The sequence below is a fragment of the Acomys minous genome (genome assembly GCF_964271855.1).
Source record: "Acomys minous genome assembly, chromosome: 3".
In the NCBI taxonomy this organism is placed as follows: Eukaryota; Metazoa; Chordata; class Mammalia; order Rodentia; family Muridae; genus Acomys; species Acomys minous.
In genome coordinates this window covers 112,082,998-112,104,913 of record NC_140485.1, presented here as the reverse complement: position 1 = coordinate 112,104,913, position 21,916 = coordinate 112,082,998, and the positions used below count along the sequence as shown (strand labels likewise).

The window sequence follows — 21,916 nt, the reverse complement described above, 5'->3', positions numbered from 1 at the left end:
CTTCATTAATTGTACTGAGTGTATAATAAATGATGTTGCTTATATTACAGGAACTTTCACGGTGTGCAATTATCATTGCTTTCTACTTGAAATAAAACATTAGCATTGTAGATAAGACTCATATGTTAATAACAGTTCCATGAGCATCTATTTTAATATATTGCCTTTTTACAATTGTCCCTGGAGATATATATGTTGGAGAAGACACATCTGCATTAGAAACATTAGGTATGCACCACAGTGTTTTGTGTTCAATTAGCTACATATGTGCTTTTCTCAAACAGTGCTTTCTCTCTGCTGTTGTCTACCTCTGTGACTGGAAAACACGTCCTAGGCGAGACAAGAAGATTTCAGTACTTTAGAAACACCAGTTTTCCAATAATGATCCATAAAATCATGGAATAGAACCTTCATACCTTATGTCACTGTCTAACTTAATTTTATATTTGGAGAGTGAAAAAGCTGAATGGTTTAGAGAGGTGATGTAACACTGCCTCATCATTAAAAGGAATGTCACATCTAATTGATGCATGAGAGTGACTTCTGACTGTGTCCCCTCAGGATGGAATTCCATCTAGGTGTGTCTTGGGTTTATTTGAAGACTTGGTTGCTTCTGAGTGCCCTCCTCTTGGTGGATTTGTACTAGGAATGACAAGAGAAAACTCAGGTCCTTCAAGTTACTAAGCTAGTCCCTAAAGCAAGGATGGCAGTGGGGGAACTGTCTCTGACACCTTCACTGATCCTTCCTCTGGTTTGCATTGTCAAGGATCAGATCAATAAGCCTCTGTTAAACTGTTTCCTGTTCAAGTTTTTATAATTGTATAGAAATTCTCCTACACTTTCACTGGCCTCAGCAGCACCTATGTGACTGGGGAAGACCAGAATCTCACAGATAGATGAGGTTGTGTTTGCTGCCTTCTGAGGTATATCATGCCTAAAAACTTTAACTCCTTATTTACCTCAGCACATTTGTAAGGCTTCGACTCATAGGTGGGGTATCTCACACACACATACACACACACACACACACTCACACACACACACACACATACACACGCACACACACTCACACACACACACGCACACACACACACTCGCGCATACACACTCACACACACACACACTCACACACACACACACACAGTATAATTAAAGCCAGAGTAGTTGATTATACTTCTACAAAAGCATACAGCAGTCCTGATGTGACAGAGTTTAGCTTAAAATGTTGTGGTTTTCTGTAGTATCCTTTGACTATAGAAATTTAGAATAAAAACAATGCAAACGAAAGCCTTTGCCTTCTTACCATCTGTATTTTTCATGAGAAATTGTAAAGTCTCCTTAGACTGTCCCTCACCGAGAATAACACCTACCTATATGCAAGGATATTGGTCCCATTGAAAACAGTTCCATGTGTTTTGGGTTGCAAAGGCATAGCTTAGAATTCAACCAAATAAAACTTTGCAGCTGAGATTACATAGAAAGTAAGTTTTCTGGCTATGAGAGGGATATTGCACCTTTCAGAACGCAATGTCATGTTTTGTTTTGTTTTGTTCAGTTTAATTGCCGATGAATTATTTCCAAATATATGCCATTTTTCATTGTGTGTATTTTAAATGCACAGCATGGACACATTAAAACTTTCAAACATCAACTTGAAATCACGTTTCAATACAGTAAATGTCTGTGTACATTATGCTCACATGCATCTACTGTAGTAATACTTTCATTTATATGTAACATATGGTACCTGTATTCACATAACGTGTATATATTGTGTACCATTAAGAGATGCCCAATGTATAAACTATAAGTGTTACTTTGCATATATTAACATCATATCTTTATGTTCTGTATTTAAAATAAGCTACTATATTTAGCACACACATTCTATACACAGCTGGTCCATCTGCCATGACATTTGTGGCAATGGATGATGGTATGAATTACCTGCATGTTGAAAAAAAAATCACACAATCCATGTAATATTTTTTTTTCAGTTCTTTGGCAATATAAAGATGTCAGCATGTTACTTTTTTCCCCTAATTTTATATTACACATTTTATTTTTTGCTGCATTATCTGTCTCTTTAATCGCATGGCAAAAAGAACGCTAACAGTGCATGGGCAAATTAAACTGCAGAGCACAAGAACACAGATTTCATTTTGTTCCGTTTTCCTTTTGACGCACATTTTTCTGCTCTATTGGATGTGACGGAGTCATGCTTCTCATTCACCATTGCTTCTCTTTTCCCACTGTCTGTGATCTGCTTCCCAGGAGGAGCTACTACTCTTACTCCTACTACCTGTAAGTAGACAACGGGTCATTACGACTTTCCATGTGTCCAGAACGCAACATCCCTTTTCAAAAGACCCACAGGGAAAAGAAAAAATACGTGAGTTTGTTGCCCTTTCAAAAAAAAAAAAAGATATTTTGTGGACTCTTGAAATGTAGAATATTATCTATTTTGAGAATCTTTTTTAAAGGGATATTGTGTTTCTGTATGTTCAGCTACTTTTAATTTTTAATTACAGTTTTCCATAAACAGCTTTATTCTACAGCTAATAGCATCATTTGTTCACTTATGTTGAGTCTGTGCCCTCTTTAGCAATATGATATTTTATGCCTCTGGTAACAAATATGGTTTGAACGTCCCTACTCGCCAGCTATATAATGCTGGAGTACATTTGGGGAAATGAGCCCAGTGAGAGATGTTTGTGCATCATTCAGACTTTCAGGGAAGGATGCAAACAGATCAGGCCTGCGCGTGTGATACCATCACTTCCCACATCCCAGGTGTATAAAAGGGCCGTATCTTACAGGTCTCTTTGCTGGGTGTTAATACCGTTAATATGGTCTTACCAAAATAAGTTGACAAAATTGTAATTCATTGGGGCAAAGATTTTTTTTTAAAAAGTCTTTTGTAGAGTAGGGGAAAAATTAGTGTGATTACTACAGTTTAAATAGAGACTTTATAAAAGCAAGCCAAAACAAAACCTATCTACCTGCTGAAGAATCAAGATCTCCTCACTTTTATAACCTTCTGCAGCCTACCTCTCACCCATGCCTCAGGTATGGCAATTCTGTCAGATCACCATGGAGACTACTGGCAGTTCAGTTTCCTCAGCCATTTTCAGTTTGTTTCCTTAGATTCCGAGGCAGTTCTCCATTCAATCCAAAGGAGTGGCACTGTTCGAGGCTCAAAAGACTGAGTGAGATTACGTGTGCCTGAGGCATGCATCCTGCAGGGTCTGTATCAGTAGGTGAGGTTTCAGCTAGCTTTGCAGCAAAATTTTATGAGTCAATCACTTCAATGCAACGCTGCCAACATTTTAAATATTACAAACATTTGGCTTCCCACAATCTGCTAAAACAAGCAGGTGTAAAATAACAGTGCTCTTAGCTTATTGTGATGAATCATAATACGCTTGTTAAATCATGTTTGATGAAGCCAGTGGTAATTAACTGTACCATTTCATACAATGATGGAGTACTTTTCCCCTTTATGGCCCACCCATACATCCACCTGCAGAAGTTTATGCTCTTGGCTGCTTTGATAATGAAAGTCATTTGCACATCTGTCAAACTCAAGTACTTGCAAAATGAATTGTCTAGCTGTCCTGAAGTGCACATTATAGTGCTTGTTGCTCAGGGGAAGACAAAGCATGTGAGACATACTAGAATCAATATGTATTTAGTTATGAGAATGTCAATAAGCCTACCATTAGCTGTCAATGCATCTGTGAAAGTTGGATGAGATTCCATTTTTGGTGTATAGTTAACATCTCTTCTTGACAACATAGCACATTACACTGTTGCTATGATTGACACGTAGAGCTACTTGCACTTTAAATCCTAACTAGATAAAAATGTGACAGGGATATATACATTTAAGGTCTACTTAAACACGCCTAGGGAATAATGATCTCAAACTGATTTCTTTTATAGGTAGAAAATAGAATAGAACTCAAACAGAAAACAAAACAAAACAAAAAACCCATATGATTGTTGAGCTGGTTTTTCATTAGCATTGTGTTTATATTATATATGACGAGCATTACTATGTCAGAGTAACTTAATTTTTTAAGAGAATACACACATGCTAACGTGTTTCACAGTACCCTGAATGAAGGCCTACCTTACAGGATTGTTGTGAGGAAGCAGGTGTAAGGGACCATCTGGTTGTGCCTGCCTGACTTTGCAGCTACTCACGAAGGTTATATGCCCACATAGTTTGCATATTATCAAAGTTTATGACTCTGGAAAGTCCTCACTTGAACATGCTCCCTTTTCCTTTCTTGAAAAATACTTACTTTTTAAATTTTACCCCTTCGTGAAATGCGTATAAAGTATTCAACCATAAATCCTCAAAGTTTAACGTCATCATTTCCATTTGCTGCTTTCTGTGTGCCCATCTTTAAACCTTTAACATTATTTTGAATCCAGATTTCAGATTGTCATATAAATCAATTTTCATTCAAACCAATCTCTCACACTTTGAAAGGAGTAAATCAACCTTTTAACCTTGCCCAAGAAACAAAGATTTGGAGGAAAATTGCAAGTTTTATTTGTTTGCTCTTGAGACAAGGTTTTGCCATGAGTCCCACTTCAGGAAGGCTTTGAATGTCCTTGCCTCAGCTGTCTACTTCTGAGGACTGGGACTAGAGATGAGCACCACCAACCTGCCTAGAACTTATTTGTCAAGCATTTTTTTCTGCTGCTTCAAAAATGTATAAAATACAGCATATCCGTGCTGTATTTGTTTAACCCTTACAGTAGTCTTCCCAATGTGGCATCAACCACAGTGTAAACAGCTGGGTGTTGTATAATTGCTGGAGCTATGAGATGAGGTCATTCTTCACTGCTTATTAGATAAGCAACCTTGAGCAAGTTATTTAACTCCCCTGAGCTTCAATGAACTCATCTATATGATGAGAATCCTCCAGCACTTTTTAGTGGATTGATCTGAGAATTAATTGAGTTAACCAATGGAAAGTGCCAAGTATATAACAGGCACAATTTATCTCTTCAGCAAGTATTTACTGAGTGCCCGCTTTGTGTCTATGGTCTGGCCCTGCTCCAATGTTCAGGATGTGCAGGTGGGCCTTCCCTTTATTGAGCACACAGTGGGGAAATGACTGAAAAATACTTCGATGATGTGTGACGAGTATTGTCTCCAGAGATGAACATGTTACTATAAAGGTCACCTGAGTTAGATGCCCTTGCATCAGCCATGGCAAGCCTTCCCAAGAGAGTTTATCCGGAGTCACAGTGAACAGAAGCTAGCTAGGTGTTAAAGACTAAAAGAGGTCAATAACCTTTCATGATGGCTAACTAGCAGAAAGTATGAAATGTGCGAACCTGTTGGTTACATGTAGCCTGGTGGTGTTTTATTAGGATCAAACATTTTTTAAAAAAAGAACTTAGTGAATTTTACTAGTCTTTCTATTTCTCTTATGTCCATTTAGGTGTGAAAACGGTATCATTGCTCCAAATATCAAATAAATAAGTTGGTCAGATTTTGAAAGAATTAAGCCAGGGTCCAGAAGTTAAAGAGCTTGCAGAGGACTTAAGCCTTGTTTACAACACTCATGTTAAGCAGCTTACAACTGTGCCTATAACCACAGCTCTATAGGTATCTGATGCCTCTGGCCTTCCTAGGCACCTGTGCTCCTATGGGTAAACACACACACACACACACACACACACACACACACACACACACACACACACACACACACCCCTTTAATAAAATAAAAGCACCTGAAAATGATACAGAAAACTAATATACTCATTCTGGAAATTTGCTGTTATTTCTGAAAATTCAAATCATTTCCACATCTGTCTGAAGTGCAACGAGTCGTTTGGACCACTTGCCCTCAATCCATTCCCCATTTCCACAGTCATCACCTCCCTGCACGGTATCTCTTCTCTCACCTAGATTTGTATTCTCTGTCTGTATCTTTTTATTTCTGCATACTTTTCCCTCTGGCCTGGAAAGAAGAGCGGGTAGCATTTTCTGTGTATGCAGCAAATGTCACTAAGTGGCAGTGGTGACAGCAGTAGTAGTTCTGGGGACTGGTAGTGATAGAAAGTATTCCTTTGCCCATATTTTTAATATTGTGAATAGTTACTCTTCCTTTTTTAAAAATACATTTTTATTGAAAAATAAAATAAGTCATATTACATCTCATTTTCTATCCCATCCCATGCATCCTCCCATTCCTCCCTCCCTCCCACTTTCACCCCATTCCCCTTCCCTATGACTGTGACTGAAGGGGACCTCCTCCCCATGAATATGGTGCTAGGGTATCAAGTCTCTTCTTGGTAGTCCGCTATCCTTCCTCCGAGTGCCATTGGGCCTCCCCAACAAAGGGACATGGCCAAATATGAGGCACCAGAGATCCTGTGAAAGTCAGTCCCCAGTCTCCACTTAACTGTGGAGAATGTTCTGTCCCTTGGCTAGATCTGGGTAGGGGTTTGATGATGACTGCACGTTTTGTCCTTGGTTGGTGCCTTAGATCAAGCAGAACCCCTGGGCTCAGATCCACCCATCATAATGTTCCTCTTGTAGGTTTCTAGGACCCTCTGGATCCACCTACTTCCCTATCCCCTATATTTTTCTCACCTAGTTACTTTTCCTTTTAAGTGAATGGAGGTGTTCATCAGCGAATCATAGTTTATCCTTGCTTTTATTCACTTGTGAGTGAGAACCGGGTGTTGTGTTCTATGTGTTGGTTTTGTGCCCCTGTGGTCAACTACTACAATTCTCAGAGAAAAATAAACTGGAACAAATCTTAGGCTGTTCAGTGTACTTTAAAAGGAAAAGCCTGTGGACATAAATGCTATCTATTCAGTCAGCCTTTGTAGAATTCGTGGTATGCTTAGCATAGACAGCAGTGGGGACCAAAAGAGGATGTCTTACCATTGAGCTACAAAATGGAATTTATAACAACAGGGCATTATTTCCAAGGCAGCATTAACTGCTTCCATAAAGTGTGTAATAAATTACACAGGACAGTGGTTTACAGTGCCTCTGTTAATAAGTTGCCTGGATGTGAGTGTGTGTATATATGGGAAAGATGAAGGTGCCAGTGTTTGTGTACTTTGAAATGTTACCTCTAGCCTATATTTCCCTAAATCATTCTCCATCTGTATTACTAGACATTCCTCTGGTGGATAGTGTGCTTGAGAAGTCTACAACACAGATTAGGGTTTGACCATGTCAGTCCTCCAAGATAACGATAACTGATATTACACCTTTGCATAGAATTTTCAAAATTTCCCCAGGACCTTTCTTACACAGCATGTGATTCAATCTCGTCACTTATATGTGTTTGCGGCACATCTGGCCAGGGGTGGGTTTTTTTGTTTTGTTTTGTTTTTTTGTTTTTTTTTAATTTTTCAATTTAACTTTTATTTTTTTCCTTTTTCTAAAATTAATTTATTCTTGTTACATCTCAATGGTTATCCCATCCCTTGTATCCTCCCATTCTTCCCTCCCTCCCATTTTCCCCCTACTCCCCTCCCCTGGCTCCTTACAGTCATAGGGGTGGTTTTAAGACTCTGGGTTCATTTTGATTAAAGCTGTGAGTGCTCTACTCAATATGTCTGTGCTGTGTGTGTGTGTGTGTCTGTGTGTTTTTGTGCTCTGTGTGTGTGTCTGTGCAGTGTGTGTGTGTGTGTGTGTGTGTGTGTGTGTGTGTGTGTGTGTGTGTTTTGCTTAAACAGCAGAGGAGAGAATGGGCCTTTTCCTTGTTTTCCTTGACTGGCTCTGAGAATCCAAAGTTAAGTTATGTTAGCAAGGCCATCTAGAAGTTGAGCAAAAGAAGTCATTGTTCAGGAGGAAGTCATGAACCTACACTTTTAGAACTTTTACTTAAATCATCTGTGAATTAACTCTACTTTAGAAGCATTTGTTTATACTCTTGGTGGAATGGTTTTTTTAATGGAAGTTCTTTATTTTATTTTTTGATAGTCTCACACGTATACACAATGTACTATGATTATAGCCACCCTCCAGTATCCTCATTTACCCTGCTGTCTTTCCCTCCAGACCCAGACCTAGATAGAACAATTGATAAGACTCTTGGTTTGACTGTTGGCATATTGAGACTCTCTCAAATAAGGTCATGCTGTAACAACCAGCCAAAGTAATGGCTTACGTGTTGTCTTAACTCCTAAAAGTAGGAACAGTTCCTAGGTTTTCTAATTCATGTCTATAACCTTGTCCTCAGGCTCACTTGAGCTGCTTTATTGCTGGTGTCAGCTCACACTCAGGGCTCCATTTTGTATTTGCTTTGGCAGCAAACTTGCTAAAAAGCGCAAAGATGCAATGGGGAACACACGACAGGAGATGACCCACATGGTGAACGCCATGGACCGGAGTTATGCAGACCAGAGCACCCTGCATGCTGAGGACCCCCTTTCCCTCACCTTCATGGACCAACATAACTTCAGTCCAAGATGTAAGTTACTCATTAAAATTTCAGTTAATGCTTTTGACGCTTATTAAGTACATTTATGTCTTACAGTTAACTTTTGAGTGATGACAGAAGAAGCCAGAGGAAGAAACATCTAGGGAGAGAAAAATGCAACTGATTATAGGTTTTATAAAAAGACATGTGTTCAGTTTTGGTACAGAATTTAGTTTAACTTTAAACTAGGGGTTTTTGTTATAAAATCATAAGAAATATTCCAAGCATAAGACATTCAGACAGCATGTGTCATTGAATTACATTAAAATGGCATTTTCTACATAAAATTAGTGTATATTAATTCATACTTTTTCCTTGTAGAAGATAAGGATTCTTTTGAGATAAGAAAAAAAACATAACAATTCTTTCTAGGAACTGGTGACATAAGTAGTTACCCCGTTAAAGTAATCTAGTATTAGTCCTGAAGATCCCACTACCAAAAAGTTAACTACAGAGACGGAGAGGCTAATTATGGATAAAGAACTTACCAGACAGATGCGAAAACTAGAGTTCAGAACTGCAGAACCCACCTAAAATCCAGGTAGGCGTAACAGGCACCTGTAATCCTAGCATCAAAGAGGCACAGATAGGGGTCCCAAGGGCAAGCTAACTAGCTGGGATGGCTGAAATTGGTGAGTTTCAGATTTACTGAGCGAACCCATCTCAATGCATTAATCAGAGAGAGATTGAAGAAGTCATATAGTGTCAACTTCTTTGGATCCATGCGTGTGTGTGTGTGTGTGTGTGTGCGCACACACACACACACACACACACACACACACACACAGAGGTGTGTTCATACATGGCAACATGCATTTATTTACACATACCATACATACAAGAAAAAGTTCTAACTACATGAAAGATTGGTCTATAAATTTCTAAGTATCAAGTATGAAGTCTAGAAGTGTAGTTGTGTTGACAGGCTTGCCAAAACTAGTGAAACTGCACTCATGTTCATCTCTCCATTCCCCTGTACATAGATTCTTCCAGAATTACTAATGTTGACCTATGAAGGAAGTGCTTTAAAAATGTTTCCATTGAAGTCCCAATTAAGCACAGAGGATTTAAGTAATTGCATAACTTAAATACCTTATGAAAATTATTCCCTTTCCAAGCTTTGTGTTTATTCACATTTAAGTTAATGTGCCTAATTAATTTCTTCCAATCTTCAAGTAAAATTGATCTTGAGATGGACAAACCAAGTTTGTCAGTAGCATTTCATATGCAAGGCATCTCTGTAGCAGATCTAGAAATACGCTTATCATAATTTGGTAAATGTGTGCAAGAAGACATGAAGTAAATAATAGAATTTATATCTCTATGCAACTATATGCATAGGGAATGGGAAAATTGAGCAGTATTTTAGTTCATATGTCTTTCTGTCATTTCACAAAGGGGATATTGTTTTTGAAAACCTTTAGCTTGATGAAAATTTTCCATGATTGTTGGCTTTGAATATAGGATGTCATTTTCCTGGTGTATATCCATACCGAATAAAGTTAGAAGTACTGTGTTAAATCACTTTGGAATTCAGCTTTAATCATGATAAGGCCTTTCTGGCCTGTTTAATTTTTTTATTTCTCTATTAAGATTTAAAAGCAGGGAAGGAGATAAAACTCTAAATTCTATGGCTGTTGGAAGAAAGTTTGCTTAAAATATGAGTGTATCATCTCTCCAAGTACTTGATTCGATATTTTATTGGTTATAGGTCTGGATGTATTTCTGCCCCACAGACTCTTCTGTTTGTTGCCAATATCAGTACTTGACTATAAAGTGTCAGTTCTGAAAGTATAACTGTAAATATCCACTTATGATATAGAGAAAGGATTAAATCTACTCCCCACAGTTAACTGGAAAAAAATGATGTAGAGTGAACATAAGATCTTTATTTCTGTAAGTACCTTACACTTGATAGATCTAAAATGCATGGTTCTTTCCCCCCAATTTTATCATCTTTATATGTCAAGCTGAATAATCTGGCTTTTTAAATTGAAGAAAGGCCTGAACTACGATTATAGATACAACTCTTTTGACGTTTCACAATAGCCTTGCTTAGGAAAGAGAATTTTACCGTCGCAAAATAAAGAAATCAACATAAGTTGTGACTCTGTAGTTTTAAAGAAAATACAGATCAACTATAAAGATTATTATTAAAAGTATAAAAATTATAAAGAAACATAGAATGTAGAGCCAAGCATCCCTTCATGAGCTTTGTTTTCCCGCAGTGCCCAATGATCCACTTGTGCCGACGGCTGTGTTAGGTGAGGCCTGAAATCTTTATCACCAGTTTTTATTTTATTTTATCATTTTGCATGCGCCACCACTCCTTGTGTAAGCTGTGTCTTGCCCACCTAGGAACGGTTTGCCTTTTAAGAAGTACCTTGCTATTTTGGATAGGCCACCGTAGTCCTAAGAGACAATGGCCTGTTTCAACACATTTGGGTCTGGCAGATTTAAAGGGAAGGCACACTTCTGAGAACAACGTACCAGCTTTTAGTTGCTTTGGATTTGAAGCAGATGTGCAGTTGCCCCTGATGGATGACACGAACCCAAACGCCTCCATTTTTAGGGGCCAGGGGTGACTGAGCAACTAGCTGATGTGGCAGGGTAGCTTTAGCAAAGAGTTTATCTGCGTCCTTCTAACTTCATAGCAACTAAAGACGCAGTAGGAAATGGACAGGACTCATTTGCTTTTTAACCATTTGCTGACGCAGGGGAAGTTGCTAGTCTCTTTGGCATAGACATTACATGATGTGATAAATAGCATCGTTGTTTCAAGATCTTAAAAGAAAGCGCTGAATTTACCTAGGTCACCTCTAAGTAAAGGGGTGCAGCTTATGATGACGCTGGTCTTTTTGGTTGCAAAACCACATTGATTTTCAAACCTATATAATTCAGAACAAACTGAGTTTCCTTTAACATTGCCTATTTCTTGGCAAATTTTCCACCAATCATTTTGGCCAGCATGCATTGTATGTTCTCTTACAGGTTCTCTTTCAGTAACATCATAGTGGGTTTATTTACCCCAGAATACAGATTAGCAATAAATATATCTGTAAACTTACCCAACATTATATTTGCTAGTCATGCTAAGCCTAGGTTAGGCGTCTCTTTGTTCTGTAATGCTTCAGTCTTAAAGCGCATTACAAAATGATTAGGAATTTTGCAACCAATCAGTTAAACTGTACTTCTTATGCACTAAAATAATTATTCTGAATTATAATTTCAGAGCCTATCTAAGTAATAAATGTTACAATAGAATTTATATCCTAACTGCACTCTCCCTGCGATGTGCATACCGACAGTGGACTAAGGAGGTGGACAACACCATTTGTCACAGCAGTGGCTTAATTATGTAGGGAGGAGTCATACATGGTGATCACATGGGGGGGGGGAGGGGTATTAAACATCTCTGCATTTGCCACCTTCTGCTGAGAACCACAGAGTGGTATCAGTATCTCACGCTAATAAGTAGAGTTCACTTAAAATAAGAATCACTCTGGAAAAGACTGCTTTGCCTAAATGTGAAAATCCATCGTGACAGTTTCCCCACAGGTGCGTAGAATTAGGCTCAAATCCTAGGGTCTGTAGAATTACAATAGGAACTCAGAAAACTACCTTACAAATCACCTCCTCCGCCTCTAAACAGTGCAACAACACTTTCCTTGCTTTCCCCCACAGAACTATTAAGAGAAAATGAGATGACTCATGTGAGCTTCACAAACCATAAAGGCTAAACAGTTCTTAATATATTCCAAATGAAAGGGGTGGTCATGTTTAAGGAAAGATGGAGCTAACATCGTCGTGGCACCTGACCGCTGAAAGAGGGGGTGCTTCGGTTAAAACCCGCTGGCTTTCTTTGAAAGCTGACTCTCATTAGCTCCATCAGACATCAAAATAATCTCTTCCATTTCCTCATCATTCTTAGAATTGTGATGTTTGTGGTTGTTTCTCATCCATTCACCTCATATGTATACTGCAGTTTTTGAAATAATTTCGAGCAATGCTTCGTGTTTATAGCTACCTGATACTTGTAAAAGGTTCAGACATTTTTTCATATTGATTCATATTTTTTGTCTTTTGTGTTTTTACTGCTTCATTGGGCTTAAGTCCCTATAACTGGTAAGTATATTACAAAGAACCCTAGAAACCTTTCAATCAAGACATAGCTGAAGTTACTATTCTTCGATGTATATTAAGGACAATGTTGAGCACAGGCACCCTTGCTAGTAGTTGCCTTATTAGAGAGCTTAATGAGGTGGAAATGTATTGAGATTAATAACTCACATGTGATTACTCTAAAGACCTCACTGCCTATTGTACTGCTGTATTAAAGCCTGACACCACACAGAGGCACTGCTTTTTCACACTAGGAAACAGTCACTTGTAAGACGTGCAGTGTGAGTCGATTCTGTGCTTCTGAGCCTCTTACAGTTGTGAAGTTTCTGCTGCTCCCGCAGATTCAAGCTGACCTCTGTCTAGGGATGCTCTGGCTCCCCTTACCCGAGCCTGGGTGCTTACATCTGCCTCCCTGACGTTGTCTGTCCCATGGACCACTCCTCTTCAATTGTATATCATGTGTTAGAGCCCAATGCAGTTGCTTCTGAATTGAATCTTACTGGGAGGTCTTTGCATTCCTTTTGCCAGTCTATTGATTGTAATGTTTTAGAGACAGTAGATCAGTTGACTGCAGTCCTATACGAAGCATAAAGAACTCTAGTGGATCATGTTTGCCAGCAAGTGTGTGTGTGTGTGTAGGAGTGGGCAAAACCTGAATAAAAGGCAGTAATTCTCTTGAGTGGTCAGTCATAACAGACTCCACCAAGGACTTTCCTTTTTTAGTTACTTCTTTTATTTGTTTGGGTTTTTCTTTTCTTCAGTGTGTAGTATTTTTAGACATGAATGCCAAAAAAAAAAATCAGTTTAAAAAGAGAGGGTAAAGATAAATGCAATCAAGCTAAATTATGGAGGCATACAAGTCTGATTGTAGGGTTCTTTTTCTTTTTTTCCCCCCTTCTCCAGGAAGAAAAAGTGTTTATCATGGGGACAACAATTCATTTTTTGCCATATCCTATTTGTAGAGTTGGCGGTAGAGCAGGCAGATGCACCAGCACTTGAAATATCTTTCACTGTTAATTAAATATCATTCTCTGCAGTAAGCATTATCATTTCAAACGCAAGTTCCCCTCAAAGTGTACTTTCCTTTCTATTGATGAGTGTGACAGTATTATGCTTTTCAAAGTAACACCCCTTCAACGTTTGTTTTGTTTTTTTTTTTTTTAATGGTAAGTTTAAATGTGATAAATATAAGCATGCTTCTCATTGTAATGCTTAGTTCTTTGGTCATTAAAATGTTGTTTATTCTTCATAGGCAAGATGTTCTTGGTCCTTTTCTTCATCTCTGTGACAGAAAGAGAGTTAAAAGTCTCTTTCCATTTTGAACTAAAATCATGGGAATGGGGCCTATACTTAAATATGGGTGGTGAAGGATTCTGTTGAATTTTAACTAATTCACTAACTGAAATATTGACTGAATTTCTGGCACATAAGTCTATATCCAAAGAAACCAGTTAAGTAAATAAGTGTTTAAAACACGGGACAAGGCAAGTGACATACAGGGAACCTGGAGGTCTCGAAACATAAGAAGTAGCCTTGTAAAGGAGCATGGAGGGGCTGGGAGTACAAAGGAGGTGCCCACATTTATCTGCAGCACCTCTGCTTTCTCTCACAAGGACAACAGAGGAGTCAAAGTGCCCTGGAGATTAAAACAATATTAATGGTAACAAGAACCAGGTGGGAAAGACATGACTCCTCCTGGTGGACAGAAGGGGCGGGGGGTGGGGGTGGGATTCTGTGTCTGTGTTTCCAGCTCAAGGTGCACAGTATTGAAAAGCCCCAGATAGTAGAACAAAGTAGGGAAAAGGCGGCAGGGTGAGAAGCCCTGTGGGGATGGCTTGTCTCATCCAGGGGAAGGGTGGAAGATGAGTTCATCCAACACAGTCAATGGCAAAAAACACTTTTTCAGTGAACAGCTTGGTTCTCTGGCCCCCAGCCTACAACTGCTGTAACTCCAAATGCTGAAAACCAAGGCGACACAGCTAAGTGTCCTGCCTGCACTTTTTAAGTGAATCCCGTGTCTTCCTGTTTCTCCCAGCATCTGCTTGCTGATAAACACATATGTTCCGACCTTAACCCTTGAGCGGAAGTGAAAGGTGAAGGCTTTGTCTTCCTGAGGATTGCAGTCCGAGCCCCACCCTCACCCGCTTGGCTGGCTTTTCTTCTCCTTCCTTCTACTACCAGAAAGACCTTAAGGTCTTCAAATCTTCTTTGCACAGATGTATATTAAACAAGATAACCTTATCTCTTTTTTAATGTTCTGGAATATGAAATCTGCCAGATGAGAACCACAGTGCCACAGCAGAGTCTAGTCGCCTCCTGGATGTTCCTCGCTACCTCTGCGAAGGGACAGAGTCTCCTTACCAGACAGGACAGCTGCACCCAGCCATCAGGGTGGCCGACTTACTGCAGCACATTAACCTCATGAAGACATCGGACAGCTATGGGTTCAAAGAGGAGTATGAGGTGAAAGTTTCAATACTGTATAGAATTTTATTTTCAACACGATCCTCTGAGGCGTTTTTCTTCCCTTTGACATCCCAGGAGTGGGATAGTCTACAGGCTCTCCAATCCAGCAATGAGTGTGCTATCAAATGTATATCTGGGGAAGAGGGGGAGAGAACAGAAAGGTGCCCTTTCCAGAAATGCATTTGGGGCTACCTTCATTAAGACTCCTAAGGATGGAGCCTGCAATATTTCAGTGTGCCAACACACGCTCTTTAGCAGATCTTCCTACTTCCCCATATTCAAAAGTCAAGACCAGGATTCCCAGAGTATCCTCTTAGTGTTAGCAAAGCTCCCGGTGGACGGCTTAAATGGCAGCTGTTCCTCCGTCTCCTTTCTTACAAACCCTCTAATGATGATATTAAGTAACGTGTAGGCTTGCCACCCTTCCCTCAGTTGTGTGGACTGTTGGCTGAGGATGGCAAGGGAAGAAAAACTGAACACAGAAAATCAAGTAAACAGCACCCCCCTGCCTGAAAAAAAAATAAAATGTGGGACTTTTTTTTCCTCCCAGCACATTCCTCTTTTCCACACTGACGAAAATACCATGGTTTATCTTACAGAGGAAGTAACTTAAATCAAACATTCCGATAAAGAGCAAGAGGAGAAAGTTCCTTTGTACTTCTCTTGCTTCGAAATTTCAGTGTGGGACCCTGACACTGGCCTATCCTCCTACACTCAGCATAGTGTGTGCGTACACAGAAACACACATACACACACACACAAACACACATACACGTGCACACACAAATACACACACACACACACACACACACACACACACACACACACACACACACTGAGCGTGGAGGATGCCAAGCATATCTTATTGGAAGAGCAGTCAAAGTACATTCAGCTGCATGGAAGACTTTAAATTTCACATTCTATACATGGACCCCTTGTATACCTTATTTAGGGTAAGAAAAAGTATCTTGAAATTTTGAGTCTTGGCTTTACGTATGTGCTGAACTGCCCAATGTGAGGGCAGGGAATTAAAATACCCTGCCAGAACGGGCTCTGTTTTTTCATTTTATGTGTAGCCCTGTGTACTCTGCTTCAAAGAACTCTGGCTCTTTGAAGACCCTATTTCCTGTGTTGAGCAAAGTTTCTCTACCAAAAAAAAAAAAAAAAGAGATCTTTACTCATATTTTAAATTGCTACATGATTAAACCAAGCAGTGAACACATCTGTCTGTAGGTTCTTGGAGGACAAGAATCTTTACAAGTCCGTTTTGGTTCCCTTCAGAAGAGACCCAATCTTCATGACCTTCAATGGGGAGAAAATGATAGACCGTACATGAGTGAAGAATTATGGGAACAAAGCAGCTTTTTTCTCTTATAAATGCTGATGAAAACACATTTGAAAGATAGCCACTAAAAGTAATTCTTGCAAGTTAGTATATTGTCATTTAGACTGTTTTGAAAAGAATGATGCCTTTTCAACTTGTAACACACAAACTTACAGCTATCTCAAAATTGGACCATTTTCAAGGCTCTGTTTTTCCTCTAACGTCACTTTTGGGTGTGCACTTAGATCAGCCTAACCTTGTACCCCACACAGCAGGCTTGAGGTCTGAGAAGCCAATATACCAGCTACTGAAGGAAGGCAGCCCTGCCCCCACCACCACAAATGCGCCTTCCACTATTTGAATTTTTAGAGCACATAAAACTGTTGTGAAAACAGAATTAAATTAGGTGTGCTTATTAACACATATTTTTTTCTTCTTTTTCCCAGAGTTTCTTTGAAGGTCAGTCAGCATCTTGGGATGTAGCTAAAAAAGATCAAAATAGAGCAAAAAACCGATATGGCAACATCATCGCATGTAAGTTCCTCCAGAATCCTTGATATCTGTAAACGTTACATGTATAAACATGAACCTTGAGTTGCAACTTTCATGGTTTTGATTTTAGGGAATCCTCAAGCTGGCATGTCTATGTCTTAAGTTACCTACTGAATATTAAAAACAATGTTAGCTGACTCTGAAATTGCCATCACCCTCACTAAATTTGCTCTCACTCTACCCTATGAAAAACTTGCTGTTTTAAATTTTTCTTTAAATACATGGTAGGGGAGGGGTTAACAAATGTCTAAGAATATTGAGATAATGCCAAAGTATTTTTTCTTTCAATTATGAATTAGTGTAACGCTCCTGTGGGTATTTAGTCCACATGCCCTTATGCCTTACCAGGGGGCAAGGACTGAACTCCGGTTATTGCAAACCAGTTCTCAAGAGCATCCATTCTAATGACATCATTATGAGGAGTACACGTAAGAAGCCAAGCCACCACCAGGGGCAGCCTTGGGAGGAGTGAGGCAAGCGGATGGCTTAACTTGTAATCACCTGCTAATGGTCCCACACCAGTGTACTTGGGATTGAAATCATTTAAACTCTGTAGAGTAGATTAAGATGGGCCCCGCCTCTCAAAGAATGAAGAACCGGCTCAGAATTCACATTCTAGCTCTGGGACTCACTGTGTTGTAAAATCCAGAGGAAAAGGAACTCCCCCAGTTAAAAACGCTCTGTTGCTGAGATATAGAGTTAGAAGCGACACAAGCTTTGTAGTGAAGTCCGTGGCTCAAAAGAAGAGCCATCCAGACAACGTCACAGTGCCTTCAACTTCTTAATCTGAAAGGCAAGCCATTGGATGCATGCTCATAGTTGTAATTGGAATAAGTAGCAAGCTCCACGCATTTCTTGCACTTCTCCCAGATGACTGATTTGATAATTACGCACATTTTACAAAGTGTGGATTATAAAGACCCAATATGTCCTTAAGTCTCTACCACTGATGTTGTCGCAGAGCGGAGGAGTTCTAACAGCTTGCATCTGACTTTCTAACCTTTCAGATGATCACTCCAGAGTCATCCTGCAGCCCATGGAGGACGACCCTTCTTCAGATTACATCAACGCTAACTACATCGATGTAAGTGTCCTTCCAGTGCCTGTCCGCGGTAGGCCCGCTTTACCAGCTCACATCTGTGAACCGGATGCTTGTTGTTACTATGACTTTGTTGCTAGCTTTAAAGTAAAGAACAAACTGTACACTTTTCCTTGTTCTACGTCCTAGTACTCACTGACGCTGTTGTGCTTTCTTTCACACCTGACTTTGGTTTGGGCTGTAGATTTGGCTGTACAGGGATGTAAGTACCACTATATGTACATAACAGCACCCTATGATAAATATGTCATAGAAACACCCTTAATCACGGTTACTACTAACGCCTAGTCTAGTTGTTTCTGCATGCATCACCTAATGAGTCTCATACAGTATATTTCTGTTTCTTTTTTTCTTTTTTTTTTTTTTTTTTTTTGTAATTATTTTTCGTGTGAAAAGAGCTATTTTACCCCCTTCCCTCTTCTTGTGTAGAAAAACAGGACTGGTTTTTGGCTTCGCCGACTTCGTATGCATTTGAATTTTATTTGTTGATGATTTCTGTCTCTGGCTTTTATTCTTACCCTCCCCAAGCATATGTGAGAAGCTGGATAGTATGATGTGTATTAGTGGTTGTGAAATTTTACTTTTTATATTGACCTTTTGAGGTTAAAAACAGAAAGACGGGGCCAGGCATGTAGCTCAGTTGGTAAAATGCTTGCTGAGCATGCAGGGAGCCCTGAGTTCAATCCCAGTACTGCATAAACCAGGCATGGTGGCGCATGCCTGTAATCCCAGCCCTTGGGAGGTGGAGGCAGGAGAATCACAAGTGGAAAGGCATCCTGAAGTACACTGTGAGTTTCCACCCAGCTTGGGCTAAATAAAACCATATTTCATAAACATAAATCAATACAATAAGTAGGGAGACTATTTTGTGGTGTGTGATATTGGCTTGTAAAGTTATAAAATTGTTTAGGCAAAAAATTCTATATTATATTTGAAACATACATATATATCACACATATATATCGAATCATACCACTAAAGTCTATTTTCATCACATATTGCACTGTTATACATATAGACAGGGAAGTTCTTTATGTAAGAGAACCTATCGAAACAATTACTGCCAAGAAGGCAATATATTGCATTATATGTAAGGACAGGCTCTTTGGCTGGCTCTATTGCCTGGTTTAAATTTACACTAGAGGGTCTGCAGCAATGCACCAGCAGGTAACAGCACCTGCTGCTCTTGTAGACAACCCAGGGTCTGTTCCCAGCACCCACATAGAATTCACGACCATCCATGACTCCAGTTATAGGGTATCTTAGGCCCTCTTTGGGCCTTCTTGCATACCCAACTCATGTGATACACATATGTACATTCAGGCAAACACACACACACACACACACACACACACACACACACACACACACACACTAAGATTCAAAAACAAATAACAAAACTGCCCTGTAGATCTTGGGAATGTTATTTTCTCTGTGTGTGCCTCAGTTTCCTCACCTGCACAATGAGGTGATGATAGTTTTATCTCCATCACTTTGTTGGGAAAATGTAATGAAGTGTAGAGCATCCGGTACAGTGACTGACATGTATTTAGTTAGCACTTGCCAGACTTCAGCAATTAGTAATTAAAAATCCCAGCTCTGAGCGAATTGGATCACAGCATGCGTATTTCTAAGTCAAAATGCAATACAGAATTACAGCCTGTACTGTCAGTGTTCATATAGCGATGCTGTATGAAGCCCTACCTCTTCTAATTTCCGCCACTCAGAAACAATTTGTCACAGCTATGAACTTCATGTCTTACAGCGATTTTGGTAATTATACCTAACTGATTTATTGTATTAAGAATAGTATATAAATGTGTTGGTTAGTTTTTCATCATGATTTTTGTTTTCATAAAGTTTTAAGTTTTATCAGACAGACAGGTCATGGAAATTAGCTGTTCCTGTAGCGTAAATGACATCAACATTTCTCTTACAACTTTGTCATTGTTCTTAGTTTAACCTGGGTTTTTTGCCATGACAGATACACACTGAAGCCTTACTATAATACTATTTATGGTTGATTGGGTAGGACTTTACTCTAAATACTATTTGTTATACAACTCTCTTAGGATCTCAGTATATTTTAGCTGAATACAACACAATCTTATCATTTCTTTTTCTTGTTTGTATATTACACCCAAAAAACATCTCGGCAGTTGGAATATATCTCATTTAAAACAGAATACGAAATGCTTTTGAAACACGTTTCCATGAAACATTCTGATTTTATGACTTCTTAAGAAATCAAAACCAGCTGTGTGTGGTGGTGCAGTCCTTTAATCACAGTAGTCAGAGGTAGTGGATCTCTGTGAGTTTGACGCCAGACTGATATATAGTGCATCCCAGGCCAGCTAGGGATAGAAAGACCCTGTCACACACACAAAAAGATAATGTTCAGTATTTACAGTAGTATGATGCACACTATATCTCATCCTAGGTCAAAGACTGCCCTCCACATTCCACATGCATTGTATATGGACTGAGCTTCCCACACCAAATATGGACAAATCTTAACAGACTTTTGTTAACTCCTTTGGTAGAAGCAAACACATTTACAAGTTAACCTTGTGGTGCCATCTTTTTTTTTTTTTTTTTTTTTGCAAATCATCAATGGCAAGTTGACCCATTGAACGCACCTAGCAAACAGACCTTTCTTTATCAGGAAGAATTTGCTGAAACAATACTAAATGTTTACACACAGCCTTTGTACACCAAAAAGTAAGCACTAAAATTCTGCTCAAGAAAAAGTGCACTTTTGAAAACGTTTTCCCTATATATGTGTGTACCTAAGTTACGTGTGTGTACATTTCATTATCAGCACACACAAAATAGTTCCTGCAGACTCCAGAACATGTTACAGGACAGAAATATTACCAAACAGAATAAAACTTGAACCCAGCAGGACTTTGATTTGAGCACGCACGCATTGTCCAGCTCTAACATTGTAATGCTCTGTTTCTTTTTATTTTTCTTCCTTTTTTCTGGTTCTAATATGTCCTTGTCCATTTGTAATGCGGTGTGTTGTATTCTTGGATGATACAATAAAAATTAATGTTTTTGAACAGAATGTTACCAGGAATGATTCAAAATTTATATGAAGGCATAAACATCATAGTGAAACTGAACTAAATCTCTGGAGTTTTTAACCAAAATTCAATTATATGATATAAATTCTAATCAGAGCCTTTAAAACACTTAAGCCTTTCCCTCTCTTTACGTAACATAGGTTTGAGAGGTGGACCCTGCGTTCACTACTCAGTTCTGGTCTTTTTTGTTGTAATCTAATCTTGAGAGGCTGTTTTCTTCCCCCTTTTTTATGCCTTCATTTATTTATTTCTGATACCAATGTAAAATGATAACCAATTTGCTTTCCTACTGTAGGGCTACCAGAGACCAAGCCACTACATTGCAACTCAAGGTAAAACTTTTGTCTCTTAAGTACTATATTTATCCATATTGTTTATATTAAATATGATATTTATCCTTATTATTATCCAGTAGGATTTTAAAATAGCTTTATCTTTTTTTAAAAAATGGCTTTTACTCATTTCTGTAGTGCAAATACTTGTACAATACTTCGAAGAACTTAATCTTGATTTTTTTAAATTAAAACCCACTGATAGTTTTTGTGAGTTGATATTTGATGGTCACATGTGTCAGTGCACTCGTCGGTAGTGTTGGAAAGAGGCATTACTTATGTCTGATGAACAAGAAGTGAGCACTTCCTGCCTTGGATGACTGTCATCTTGCTGCCGTCATGCTTGGCCTGGAAAGCACTGAGACTCAGGACCAGTAGTGATGACAAGATATTGTACTGTCATCTGACAATTTTTGACTAATCAAGACTAAAACAAAACACAGACCCAAGGGAATGTA

General features: G+C 39.0%; 1 protein-coding gene across 10 annotated transcripts in view; it reads left to right on the top strand.

The window, feature by feature from the left end:
* Positions 1-21,916, top strand: part of PTPRK (protein tyrosine phosphatase receptor type K) — a 516,193-nt gene that overhangs the window by 473,752 nt on the left and 20,525 nt on the right. For 3 of the 10 annotated variants that reach the window (XM_084775132.1, XM_084775130.1, XM_084775137.1), the window contains exons 15-21: positions 8,305-8,465; positions 10,703-10,738; positions 14,875-15,059; positions 16,833-16,920; positions 17,946-18,022; positions 18,222-18,239; positions 21,422-21,458. In XM_084775132.1, coding sequence (XP_084631258.1) covers positions 8,305-8,465; positions 10,703-10,738; positions 14,875-15,059; positions 16,833-16,920; positions 17,946-18,022; positions 18,222-18,239; positions 21,422-21,458 — 602 coding nt within the window. Of the gene's footprint in view, positions 1-186; positions 229-2,274; positions 2,305-8,304; positions 8,466-10,702; positions 10,739-13,499; positions 14,207-14,874; positions 15,060-16,832; positions 16,921-17,945; positions 18,023-18,221; positions 18,240-21,421; positions 21,459-21,916 lie in introns of those variants that run through there. The other 7 variants (XM_084775136.1, XM_084775135.1, XM_084775139.1 and 4 more) reach the window with 6 other exon arrangements.